Genomic DNA, 13934 nt, shown 5'->3' with positions numbered 1-13934 from the left:
AGAAGAAGCGCGCTCGCCATTTTGTAGGTGCTCCCTCACGACCGCTGATCACTGCGCCAAACTTGCGACCCACGTCTCTTCGCCTCTTGCCTGTCTGGCTCCGAGCGTTCTACCAGACAGCTGTCCTGGTTTCTTACGGGTGGGCACCCAGGCCACCACCGACCACCTTTACTGCAATTCCTTCGCCAGGCCTGACCGAGACTCCCACCCGACACAATGGAGCAGTGTAAGACGCAACGCGCTCCTGATTATGTTCTTCGGTCCGCTTTTAGCGCTTCCTAACGTGTGGAAGTTTACTGTTGTGCTGATACTCATCTTTCTGCGTTTGCAGCTGTCATGGAGTCTCAGATGTCGGTGATGGGTAAGACAACAATTTTAGCGCAATAGCGTTAAAGGCCCCGTTGTCGAGGAAATCCGTTGTCAGGGTTGCGAGCGAAAAATACGAGCATGACTCTGACAGGCAGAGCCCGGAGAGCAACCTAGGAGGCATGCAGGTGGGCCAGCTGAGTCACGTGACGTTGCGGCGTCCTCACAGCCTGCCCAACGGATAGTGAGCGAACTGCTTAGCATAGCAGGTGGCAGCAAAATTAAAGATCGGTCGCTCACGAAGAGCAACCTGGCCGCACAAGGCCCACTGCTGCGAGCACCTGCCATTGAAGGGCAGCGGCGCATCGCTCGACCGCTGCACCAGGAGGGGTATGAGGGTTACCAGAGATCTATGAATGTAAAGTAGAGAATGACCTTCTGCATATATGGGAACTAACTGGTTGCGCTATCGCATCATACCTTTAAGGCACAGATTAAGTGTTCCCTTCAATTTTTTTCGTCGCTGCGTTTCTGATTCGGCCAGACGGGTAACTTATGAAAGGTAGGAGGGCACATGAACACATGGAATACGTGAAAAAAAAAGGCTCCTGCATTTCCTCTCTGTGTTTTCAATCCCTTCACCTAGAAAAGACAATCCTGAAGTTGAGATAATGAGAATAGAGGCTGACCCGAATACCACATCGAGGTCAACTGCAAGGAAAAAGTTAAGACAACGTGAAACGCATGTCACACAGACTGGCTTCTTCCTCGCCGCTAGTTACTTTTTAACTATACCAGCGTTTTCCCACAGTCTAAACCATGCTAATCTTTTCTATAAACTTCCTCTGTGGCAGGCATAGCTGCTTGCTGCTGTTAAAAAATCCAAGTTCTCAAAACAAAGTGTGCGCATATACTCTTATGTTTCTTGCCCTTGAGTGCTTAGAGTAGCACATTTGATATCATTCATCTCTGTCAGATGTACCACATGCACAAGCTACGTTGGTAAATCTTAATGAAATTGATTGGGAGTGCTCAGCCACGTTTTGATTAAGCGTATCTTTCTTCACGCACGCTCAGATATCCGTCCTTTCTGGTTTCAAACGCTATTGCTTCGTTTCCTGAGATCAGATTCTTGACAGATAGATCTAGATCAGGTTGCAGACACATCGACTAAACGTTGCCTGCATGATGACCAGCGGTCGAGTGCGAGATCTAAATACTGCGCGTGCAGCATGAGCCATCGCATCGAAGACAACGCCGAGTGTTTTGTCGGCTTAAAAGGGGAGCATCTGTGGCGTAATTATGTTTCTGATATCTGTGATCTCTCTCCAGAGGCGTCGTCGGTGGAGCAGTCGTCAATGTCCACAATGCAGGGTAAGAAACAAGACTTTTGTTTTCGCTTGCACTGTCAATGTAAGTAACAGATATGAAGGTATCGTTATGGCTCCTGCTTGAGTTTTCAGTTATGCTATAAAGCAGTGCTCAAACGGTCTTCAGCTTACATCAGATACATTAAAGTGCTATGGGCAGCCATGGCGAGTATTTATTTATTTATTTATTTATTTGCTTATTTATTTATTTAAACTAAGTGCAGTGCCCCCGCTGGGACGTTGTCGTAGGAGGGCACATCTTAAAAGCAACAGACGAAGAATACAGTAATTTAGGCAAATGATAAAATATATTCAGTAAACCCATGGTCTATGAGAGGAAAGGCAAAAATGAAAATAACTTTGCAGAAAGACAAGCTCGAGCACGACATAGGCGGAGAAAATGACATTTCAAAATACAGCGCTGTTTTAGCAACGCAGCAACTTTGGGAATGAACAAAAATAAAACAAAATTCACTATGGGAAGAAATATTGCTACACTGATATTAACAGTGCTATTAACTCATTTTAACACATTGCAATCATACTAAAAGGTGGTTTTGCAAAGCAGTGTAAAAATATGTGGGAGGGGCAGCAGCAATTTGTGCGGGCAGACTGTTCCAATCGTGTATTGTTCGTGGAAAAAAAACAGGATTTGAATATATTTATTGGAGAATTGTAGTCGCGCACTTTTAGTGGGTGTTCGAGCCCTTTTTACGGCGTCTCAGAACTTGTGAACGAAAAGAAGCAATGAGCCTGTTACGGTACAGCTGCATCTTTCGGAACAGGAACGCATTCAGGACTTCCCTATGGTCTAAGGTTTTGAAATAACATTCAGAGCTTACATTATTTGGGAAAATGGGGCAAGGATGCGATGGTGTGCGTTCGGTAGGAAACAAACCCACAACCGAACAGTCTGGCTGTTTGGGCAAGTCGGTTCTTTATGAGGAAACTTGCCTCGACCTTTTTTAATTCGCAGCGTTTGAAGGTATTACTTTAACCGTGCGCTTTGTTCGGGGCAAACCAATGCCCGTTTTAGCATTCCGGCTCCTTGGAGAGCCACGAGAATCTAATTCACGTGGCAACCGTTTTAATCGGTTCTGGAAAGAACAACCCCTGAAGAAGTGACTAGATAAAATGTCCCCGGAGAAAATGCTCCCCGCAAAAAAACATCCCTGCAAAAAACGCTCCAGTTTTCGAAGTAGCAAAAAAAATGTCCCAGACGGGTGCCACCAAACATCCCATATCCCCTTAATTTGAGCGTACACCTCACATGCGGGAGGGAAGGGGTTCGATCCCCCCAGCTACCCACCGGTTATCTATGGGTACAAGTTTTCCCCTGGCGTGGTGCTCAGCTTATTTTACGTTACGTACAGTACTGGTATGCAGTGAGCTCTAAACTGAATACTTGTCCACGCTTGTGCTGGGCTAAACGTAATGGCTGCAGAAACTGCGGACCGTTCCTCAGGAGACTAATGCCAAGAGCTGCCCGAGTAATGATAGACTGCTTTGATGCATATGTTTTTGGTACCTACAGGCGGGTAAACAGAGCTAAAACACGGCAACTATCCGGCGAATACTTCCCTCTTATCCCCTGCGTTGTGGAGGGTCCACTCGGCCACTGTTGACAGAGAACATGAGACCAACAATCATGCAAAATTGTTCGCTACAGCTAATCCATCTATCGGAGGGGAAGTGAATAAATAAAACAGATTCCTTGCGTTTATCCCAATCGCTGGTGCTTTACGTTCCAAACCTCATGGCGGTCATAATGTACCGTGAGATCTCCCGAACTGAGCGGCGATCAGTGTCACAATCACTCTTGGAAGTTTTCTTAAGGGAACTTGGCTTATGGAACAGGGTAGAGACACAATCGTTTAAATCCATGACTCATGTGAAGCAACTGCCGATAAACCGCTGTAAGTCTAATCCCACTTGTGCATTCACACCGCCACCACCCACCCACCGCGGGGCTCCATAAAGATAAATTTAAGGGGAGGAAAGGGAGTGGCCAAAGGCAAATGCGTTTCTCGGTCATTCGGCGCTTCAGCGAAGAAAGCGGCGGAAGGGCTTTGTCATATGGCTTTTCTTGGCTTGACCTGCACTACATGACCATAGTGTTATCTGGTGCTACAAATTACTTCATCCTTACGTCTATTCACAAAGTCAAGGAAGAGGCCAATAAAAAGGGGAATATTTTGACTGGCGGGTTCCCGAAGAATTATTTCTATACCCAGTTTTTCACCTGGTGACTTTTTTTATTTCCTACCGGGCACTTCCTCAGGCGACTAATTTTCGGCGGATGTTTTTTTCAGGGGACGTATCTTCTTGTGACATTTGCTCCCTATACCCTTTTTTAATATATCTGGTCTGAAAGGACCCTAAGCATAAACGATGTGTAAGCGGCCAAAAAATGATCCGTTACCGTCATTAGCAGTATAGCTCTCTGCTTGTGATTTTAACGATAGGCCCGAAATACGTACAAACGGCAAAAAAGGCACGCGATGTGCTTCTCTTTACTTGCATTGACCCGGCGCTGAGCGTTCTATTTGTCAACGAAAAACGCAAACATAGACTAAACTTACTTTTTTGCCCATGGTGCCCTAGGTACTCATTTGTCTTGCATCTCTCCTCAGGTGGTGGAGAGTAAGTATAAGGACTGCATATGTACCTATCTGTATGAACGCGTCTATCTTCTATCTTCATAAAATTGGTGTATCAAGTAGCCCTCTGTGCCCGACATGTGGTGTGCGCGAAGATATTGAACACTTGATTTGCCACTGCCAAATCTTTAATACTCATCGCAAGGCACTGTTAGGTGCTTTAGGACTTCGTCAGGACTACCCCGTGCACCTGGAGCATGTCCTTGGACCCTGGACTGATGTAACTTCGGCTGAGCGAGGGACAAAAGCTCTCTTAGTTTTTCTAAGGGACACGGGTTTAGTGGACATACTTTGATAGTCATCTAAGGGACACGGTTTTAGTGAACATACTTTGATAATCATTGTGTGTGTGAGAGTGCGTGAGTGTTGAGTATGTTTGATGTCACTTTTTTTTTTCACCCTCTTCTTTCATCCTCACCTGGAGTAGCATGCCAGGCCTATAACCAGGCAGACCTCTCCATTATCCATTAAAGTCTCTTTCCTTCCTTCCTATCTGTATAACAATTCAGTCCATAACTACTCCATGCTCTCAGTGGCCGTGTTTGTCATTGCTCAACACAGTGTACTGATAGCAACAGTAGCATCAAAGGTGCCGTCAACCCTACAATATTTTTTCTCGTTGCGCATGTTTCAAAGCGACCATGGTTTTCCCAGTAAAAATGGGAGCTGCCGGTTCAATCATGTTATATTTGAAAATCAATAACACTACGATAAAAGCAGGCCCCTCTAGCCATTCCAGCACTCGGTTATCTATTTAAGACTATTTTTCTACTCTTTATGTGAACCGGGGTTTAGAGAAAGCACCGTTTGCCGTTGCGGGGGCCCCTTTTTTTATTCACAGCGCCTTCTGTCGCGAGGCAGTTGCGGCTATACAATAAAAAGCAGAAAAATGTGATAAGTTTGGGGCGACCAATAGCAGCACTATACATACGCGGGCTTCCGACTGGGTGGAATGCTTTCTTAAAGACCTTGCGAAGTTAAGCAAACCTAGTCAACGACTTATGATATGCCAGCCCATACACAAAGCTTTATTCGCTATCATATGCTCATAAAAGTGATTCTTGTTATGTAATTATAATCACCAAATTCAATAACCAAGTGTGCACTCTCGTGATCACAAACGTGTTCAATAGGCACCTTAGCAGAAGTGACCTCAGCGTTCTTATCAGCTTTTCGTATTCAGAACGAATCGAGAAAAGATTCCGATGAGCTGACGATAAGCCTTCTCGCAATACAAAGTTCGAAGGTATTCATCTCTTGTCTGGCACAAGATTCGCATACTGTTCCTAATTGTCCATTTAGCATATTCTTGCATACATATTTCTAAAATTCTGAACCCCATTTTCTGTTTGAAAAAAAAATATTGTGACCTGTTTTGGTTTAATTGAAGAATACAGATAACGACGCCTTCTTTGTGCAAGCATTTGTGCAAGCAAACTTCAACTTCTCATTCACGTCTGGAAGCGTTGTGCTCACTTACTGTTTCACCTGCGCTGTCAGCAATGAACCTTAAGCAAAAACTTTAGCATTCCACTAGCCACCGCTTTAATTCTTAATTCCTCCCCATCCGCCGCGGTGGCTCATTGTTTATGGTGCTCGGCTGCTGACCCGAAAGACGCGGGTTCGATCCCGGCCGCGGCGGCCGAATTTCGATGGAGGCGAAATTCTACAGTCCCGTGTACTATGCGATGTGAGTGCGCGTTACAGAACCCCAGGTGGTCGAAATTTCCGGAGCCCTTCACTACGGCGTCCCTCATAGCCTGAGTCGCTTTGGGACGTCAAAACCCATAAACCACAAGCCATAAATTCCTTTCCATTGTTTAGCCTAAGTGAAAGTATGTGTTCTCAGTGATACAGCCCGTAACAGAGATTGATGAAAAATGCCGAAAAGCTATACGTATTTTATTCACGGTGTAACAACTCTCACCTATTCCTGACACATGTGACAGCCAACGACGAAGTTTGTTCCGGTCCACGTTGAGGCTGCCAAAGCGGTTTTCTAATTTGCACCGCTGGCACAAAAGCCATTCGTTATACTTCTCCAATGCGTGTGACTGTGGCGAACTGTTTCCCACCCAGGGAGGGCGACCGCAACTACCCGGTCATATTCGGCAGCATATGCTGCATGTGCCTGGCCCTCCTGCTGGTGTTGTTCGTCACCGGAGCTCTAAGTAAGCTGCCGACTGCGTGCACTCAGCGTGCTATAGCAGAAGTGCATCAGCAAAGTGTCGTTGCCGCTGTCAGAGAAGTAAGGGGAAGTGCTGGGGGTATCTCGATAAGTGTACAGGGTGTTTCGCCTAAGACATCACACAATTTAAAAAAAAATTGGAGGCTTATCAAGGTTAAGCCCAGTGGATGCGAAGCATGTTAAGCAGCTGCCTCAGTGTGGATGGGGCATTCCTATTATTAACGTCCTTAGCGTTTGGAGGCATCTTGACCGCATACACGCCCGACGCAAAGACGCTGGCGCGGTTGCGGGCAGAGACTGACGCGACGGCGGGCGCGCGCCGCTTCATCCCTGGCGTGACGTCACATATCACGTGAGCAGCGATGGTGGCGCCGCCGCCGCGTCGCACGCGACGGCGCGAACCGAAGCGTGGAGGCCTACGCCGGGCGACGTCCGACGGCGCGATATGAGGCCCCATCTGCAGCCGGTGTGACGTCATCACGTGACGTCACACTCAAGGTCACATCAAGGTCAATGGTGGCCACCGCCGGGAGGCGACCGACGGCGCGATATGAGGCCCCATCTGCAGCCTGTGTGACGTCATCAAGTGACGTCATGTCACGTGACCCCACTTCAGGGTCAATGGTGGCCACCGCCGGGCGTCGCGCGAAGGCCCGAAACCTACGTTAATATGCTGCGCATAAAAAAAAATAGGATTTTAATTAGGAGAGCGCTTTTTTCGGTATACCACTGCCAGCGGTGTAGTGCTTCCAAATATAGCTGAAACGTGCTAAATGGCAGAATGGTTAACTAATACTGAATAGTAAATTTTTCAATTATTACTGTTAGGCTCCTTAATTATTGAGCAGCGTCTAGCTGGCCCAATTTATTTAATATCCATATCATTTTTTTTTAATTTCGAGAACGTGGTTACCCTCGGCGCTGTGGCCCAACAAACTTTGGCTATTTCGAGCAGTTGCGCGCACTGGAGAGGTTGCTTTTCCTGCAAGCTTCTCGAAAGTGCATGAAATCTGGCTCAATGTAGCATAACTTGTTGGGCCACAGCGCCGAGGGTAACCGCATTTTCGAAATTTTAAAACTGGTACGTATGTTACTTGCGGTGGGCTACATGCTTCTCAACAATTAAGGAGCCTAACAATAATAGTTAAAAAGTTAACCATTCAGTGTTAGTTAACCAGCCTGCTATTTAGCATGCCTTAGCTGTATTGTGATGTAATACACCACTGACAAGGCTAGACCAAAAAAAACCAATGTGTTAATTCAACAAGCCTACTTTTAAAAATTTGGTAAAGTATTAGGTGAAACACCCTGTATTTCAGATGTGTGGATTTACTTGTGACGATTGTGACAGAAGTCTTTCTTTCTTGATGAGTTGACGCTTGTGTACCCTTTTATAAAAAGAAAACCTGCAGCACCCATTAAAATCAGTTGTCACTTCGCGATTTTTGTGTAGTACCTTTTTTTGTCTCTAAAACGTTTAGCGAGTTCCTACCATCGCCAGCGTGCTAGTAGTGCGGCGGTTACTGTCGCTAGACCGACGTATACGGTTGTATCGAAGCTCTATATAACATAAGCCTGATATCAAGATGTTGGTGCTCTTATGTAATGGGTACCGGCTAAAATTTCAGTATTAGTAACGCTGTCGTAGAGATACAACCGTATTTGCTTGAATTACACGGAGTTATGCTGCGGTCTGTTTTTAGCATATTGGTCTGAGAAAGTGACTTGCTGTTCAGTGGATGAGAATTTATATTTGTTAATCAGGTGAGGTATTCAGGCAGGTCACTCAGGTTACGTATTCGCCACTCTCCCCCCTTCCCCGTCACTCCTCCGAACTCTAATTGGTAACCACCCTTTCTCTTTCGCCACCTGTCACCTCCGACTGACTCGTCCTGACTAGCTCTCCCCACTTCCTCCCACCTCTCTGTCCCTCTTTCCATTTCTTGTTCTCCACAGTGCCTCCTCTCCCCCGAGGCTTCATACGTCATCGCCGACTATAGACACCTCTTAAGCTGATGTGGTTCTAATGCTAACGTATTTACAAAAAATGTTCATTATAGAGCGGACGCAGGGCTACTCAGTCTGACCCTAATGTCCGCAAGCACCCCTTCCACAAACTTATTATCTCAGAATATGGTCGTCAATACCGTTTCAGGGTTCCTTTAACCGTCGTACATAGTGTGGCTCAATCTGTACGGAAGTGAAGATCATGTTCGGTTTGCTACTCGATAGGTGAAGCCTGGCCGCATCAGTCTACTAAAATTGCTCATTGCTCTTAGCTGATCTGTAAACTCGAACGACGACTGAAGGAGAGAACGGATGAAATATAATGTCTTCGCAAATGTAACTCTGCGCTACCTAGCACACATTTTATGCATGAGAAAACTCGTTTAATGCGAGCAATGCCTCAATTTAAAAAAAAAAAAAAGACGGCCGGCATTAGGCCAGCTTCAACACCCACAATACATCTCTGTTTCATGGGAGATACTACGTTTTCTTCTTGTACGCAGTGTTTCCCTGTCTATAGTGTAGCATTGTGGCTCATGTAACATGCTTGTATCAGCTGTTGACTGGTCTCGGGATCTTACATGGACAAGCTTGATAACAACCGAATGCATACGCCTGGATTATTGGGGCGAGATAGTCTATCAGTGAGAATCCGAGAAACTCCATTCACCGGTCTTCATGTTTCCCTTCCCTCGGTTCTTTCCTTTCAGGTTCCTCGGAAGACCCGCAGGGTAAGTGAAGCTTAAACGCACGGACGTTGAAGCTATAGCCTTGCAGCTAACTAATGTTGGAAATCTTAAAGACTTGGTGTGACACTGCTTAAAAAATATAGCGCAACTCAGGACGATGACAACAGAGTGAGAACATAGAAACCAGCAAAGCACTGGCTTTAAACATTTCTTATTGTAAAGCATGCCATGCCCTATTGCTGAGGATTGGCGCTCGTGCGTCTCCTATCTTTACCTGCTGTCCACATCTGTATTTGCGCGATATGTTCGGAGTTATTACCTTTTAGCGTACTCCGCAAATTATTTTCTTGAGGTAATTGCGTTGCTGCAATAAGAAGGCAGCTCAAACGGGCGCTCAAGTCTCGATTTGTTGCATGGAGTACTACAGGTTATCGAGGTTTGCTTGAATAGATTAGCTGTAACGGACGAGGAACAAGGTAGTGTGTATGTGTGCGTGTGTGTGTGGGGGGGGGGGGGGGGGGGTTACGCACACGCATTGACACACACTGTGCACCCATCGCCAAAAGTTTACGGAACACCACACCGACAAAAAATTTTAGGCTATTCGCCTCCTGAGCGCATCACGGAAGATTTAATGGTCCACTGTATAATTAGCGAACATACGTATAAATAGGCTCCGTGCAAAGACTGCTGTGAAGCAAAGGTTTCTGGATATTTCTTTGCCCAAGCCTTTCACTGAGGCTGTACATATCTTACATATCTTAGTGGTACACGTACAGCACAGCGGTGACTTGGTGGTTCGAACATCTGCCTCGTATGCGGGAGGTGTGGGGTTCGATCCTCAGTATCCTGGGTACCCTCCGATGATACAGTGGGTGTACTATCTTTGCCCGGACTTGCTGCTCGGCTTTATTGAAATCAATTGCTTGGAAAGTGAGTTTTTGACCACTTATTGTGTAAAAGAACACCGTCGGCAATGGCGTCTTCTAGCCAAAGGTGCCCTGCTCCAGTGAAATTCATTATACACAAGAATCAGCTCGTACTATGTGCTGACGAATGATGTGCAGTAAAGAGGTGCAAGAAGGTAGGAAAAACAAAGCATACAGTGAACACCTCACCAACGTTCCGTCAAGCGTATGAAACGCTGCTACACTCGGATACAATTCAAGAACGAAGAGGCTTTTCCCCGTCAAAGGACCCCCCCCCCCCCCCCTTCCAGCCAATGGCGTCTGCCGATTCTCATTACCCTGGTGAAAAAAAGCTTTATGACCCTTCTAGTGTGACAAAGCGGGGAGTGGCAGATGAAAGGTGATAATCTCTCAATGCTTGGGGATGGGCCCCTCTCTCCACTGTGGCGCCGCTCCCTGCATTGCCACGCTAGCAAGGGGATGAGATTCAGCTATAGTTGCTAAACGGAGCTATAGTTGCCTCCAACTATAGCTCCTCCTAGCAACAGATCTTTTATTATGCGCTGAGCCAGTTTCACTGCAGCACTTGGTGTCCACGTATGGATGGCAGAACAAGCAATTTTTGATGTAGGAAATGCGCATGCAGTTTGTTATTTTTTTTATGCGAAGCATACTACTTTAGCTACCACTTCAACCCTTCACCGTGGTTATGCGCCTCCAAATCACGTGATACATGACGTTACACCACGTGACACGATGACGTCACGACAGTAGAGAAACGGGGGCCCACCTCGCGCCGTCGCTGTGGTTGTGCGCCTCCAAATCACGTGATACATGACGTCACTCCACGTGACACGATGACGTCACGGCAGTGGAGAAACGGGGGCCCACCTCGCGCCGTCGCTGTGGTTGTGCGCCTCCAAATTACGCGACACGATGATGCTTCGCATTCTCCAGGCTTAACCAAGTTAAGCCTCAGCCATTTTTTTAACGTATTTTGACGTCGTTAGCGTAAGACACCACACACACATGCTAGGTTTTTTCACGCGCAACGCATACTTCCACTCTGTCCGACCAAGATGGAGCCTATCGAACAAGGTCATCGCCAAACTGCTCACTGACTTCATTTTGCGCCTGGCCCTACCAGTCTGCCGCGCCTGGGGCAGATGCGCGCAGCCACTTGCTAAACAATAATGAGACGTCTAGTAAGCGGTTGGTAGTGCAAAGTACAAAAAAACAGTGGAGCTAGCAATACGGCGAAGACCTGGTTGGAAAGGTCGATAGGACTATGTTAACCGTACAAAACGGCCCTCGTACAGTTAGGAACAAAGGTGCAGGGCTTTATAGTTGTCTTGATACTCCTTATATTTGCGCCTAACAATAATAGTTTTTAAGCACCAGTGTAAACATAATCGACTGTGTCATTAAATGTCGTGCGAGCGTCAAACGGCACGGAATCATCGAAGCGTTTTCGCTTAGCGAAACGATGAAATCGGGTGAAAGTTGCGTGCAGACGAAGACGGCGTGGCCGAATGCAGCACCAGCAGCATATCTGTAGGCATCCACGTGTCTGCGATGGTCGTGCCTTGCAATGCTTTAACAAGGTACTGCGTATGCACAAGCACCAAATGGCAACCAAATCAAGCTTAATCGGCATAAACTCAAAAGACAGTGCTGTCGAAAAACAAGAGTTGACAAACGCCTTCATAACGTCGATGGTAAGTTGTTATATTCAATGTGGGTAGGTCGTGGTCTTGTTCGTAACGTTTCCATTCTGTACTTAGACTGTCAAAAGTGACAGCTGATAGAACCACGCTGCCATTCGGTCACTAGTATTCCGCCGTGCACGGCTCTCATAACGAGTGTCAACTGTAACCTAATGAGCGTAAAGGTAAATTGAATTGCAAGGCAGACATCACTGAGATACCAAACACTTATTAGAGGCTCGAGAGTGCTGTTTTTGCGAGCTTCTTTGCTATAGATGTCTTGGTGTCAGTTAGCCCAAAGGCGCCTGCAGTATTCGAGTGTTCTGTGCCACGGACCCACGGGGCCCGAACGCGTATTGGTTAAGTCCGCTCAATTCGGGCATGGCACGGGCGCGGCCGTGCTGGATGTTGTTCGGGTGGTTTCACTTCGCAGAATTCAGACTTGCTCGCCTACTTCCTCAACATTTCAAGCGCCAGCCTTGTCGCTGGAGAGCCAAGTTCTCGGTTTTTCCGAGAACAGTTTTTCCTTGTCCTGCACACACGCAATTGCAGGCTAAGGGAGATCCCGCACAGATATGGCGCGTTTCGGGTTGTGCAGCTTTTTAAACTCGCAGTGCCTCAAAGAATTTGCTTTTAACTTAACGATACGCCAAACTGCAACCACTGCAGCCTTAACAGTGCCACTTTGGGTAGTGCTACTGTGGCCTGACACGCAGCAGCCCGAGCTAAAAACTGTGCCATGTGATGTTACACTATAGGGGACTGTGGCTGATATGATCGTCTTGAGAGCTGCACGTATCGAAACAGTTACCATGAACTGGGCGAATATCTTGTGCCACTGACACTTGGTGCCAGTGCACTGCGATTGTACTGAATCCTAAATATTTTGTGCGGTTCTGTACAGATAATAGTGGCGACTCTGAAAATGGTGGCGGTGGTTCTTCGTCAAGCCCACCTGCGTACAAGTCAGGTAAGTATCTTTCACGGAGCATCGGTTTGTAAAATCAGTTGAAATGTGCATCTACGTTCTTATGTGCTGTATTTGGTTTTTATTTATTCTGCCTAAAATACTAAACTACCGTTTTTGCGCCAATAATAAAATGCTTGGCAGAGGAACGCATGTTTTATATCTATCTACAGAGAAAGTTTAAGAGAGATGTTCGAGAGCGTGTCCGTTCGGCCTTCTCTGGCGACACCCAGCTTGCTTGAGTCTGGCTCATTGTCCCCAGCCGCCTCGCTGACCACAGCGTTACGAACTAGATATACAGCATGGGGATATGTAAGCAATACAAAAACATTGTTTAGTTACGAAGCTTAGTTTAGTGCTTAGTTAAGGTACCAGGCACACACGAGCGCTGTGTTGTGCCTCGTTCCTTTTGTGTACTTTCTTCCTTGTGCCTTGCGCTGTGCATTCACATTTCACTCGAAACTAGCGCGTCAACTCGCTCTTGAAACCTTCACTTCAGCCACATCATAAAAGTATTTCTCAAATAAAAAATATTCGAGTTCCACGGTGGGCAAAACTGAACGCCACCTCATTGGGAATAAAGACAGGCCCGACTTAAGCTGGAATTACCGTTCTAATACATTTCAGGACAAATTCCTTGCACCTAAAGAACCACTGGCTGGCCACAAAACGATTTCAAACTCTTCCTTCCAACCGGTTCAAACGCATGGCTTTATTAAGGTTCAGGACGCATTTCCACCGTTCTGAACTGAATAGCAGTACAGCGAGGCCTCTGAGATTAGCGCCTAAAAATCGGCGTCGTGCGTGCAAAACCGGGCAATGATGCTGACACCCGTATTTCGTTTTTTCATCTTTTCTATAGCTTACAAATTCCCATTTTTCTGTGAGAAAGCTCTCTTTGTGATTATAGCGCCTGTTGAGGACGGATGGGCCCTTGAGTTGGGTGGGTAGTTCAGGCCCGCAGGTACCGGCCCGGAAAGACGATGGCGAACTCCATTAAGGAGGAAACTGTACAGAAGACTTATTTTACATATTTACAGTCGCGACGGGAGTGGTCTGATCACAACACAACATCCTGTTAAACACGGTTCGTATTCCCCAGATCCCTGACTGGGGAATTTAGTTCGAAGAAC

At 46.6% G+C, this 13934-nt stretch overlaps 1 protein-coding gene across 1 annotated transcript in view; it reads left to right on the top strand.

The window, feature by feature from the left end:
- Positions 1-216: 216 nt before the first annotated feature.
- The window catches only part of LOC149340793 (uncharacterized), a 39592-nt gene continuing 25874 nt past the window's right edge, over positions 217-13934 (top strand). Inside the window, exons 1-7 of the mRNA XM_089551182.1 lie at positions 217-226; positions 332-361; positions 1639-1680; positions 4310-4319; positions 6416-6507; positions 9242-9262; positions 12739-12804. Coding sequence (XP_089407308.1) covers positions 217-226; positions 332-361; positions 1639-1680; positions 4310-4319; positions 6416-6507; positions 9242-9262; positions 12739-12804 — 271 coding nt within the window. The remainder of the gene's footprint in view (positions 227-331; positions 362-1638; positions 1681-4309; positions 4320-6415; positions 6508-9241; positions 9263-12738; positions 12805-13934) is intronic.

Source organism: Amblyomma mixtum, chromosome 6 (assembly GCF_055824585.1).
Source record: "Amblyomma mixtum isolate Tamu chromosome 6, ASM5582458v1, whole genome shotgun sequence".
NCBI classification, from domain to species: Eukaryota; Metazoa; Arthropoda; class Arachnida; order Ixodida; family Ixodidae; genus Amblyomma; species Amblyomma mixtum.
Note: the sequence above shows the minus strand (reverse complement) of the source record. Positions and strands in the feature narration are given on the sequence as shown.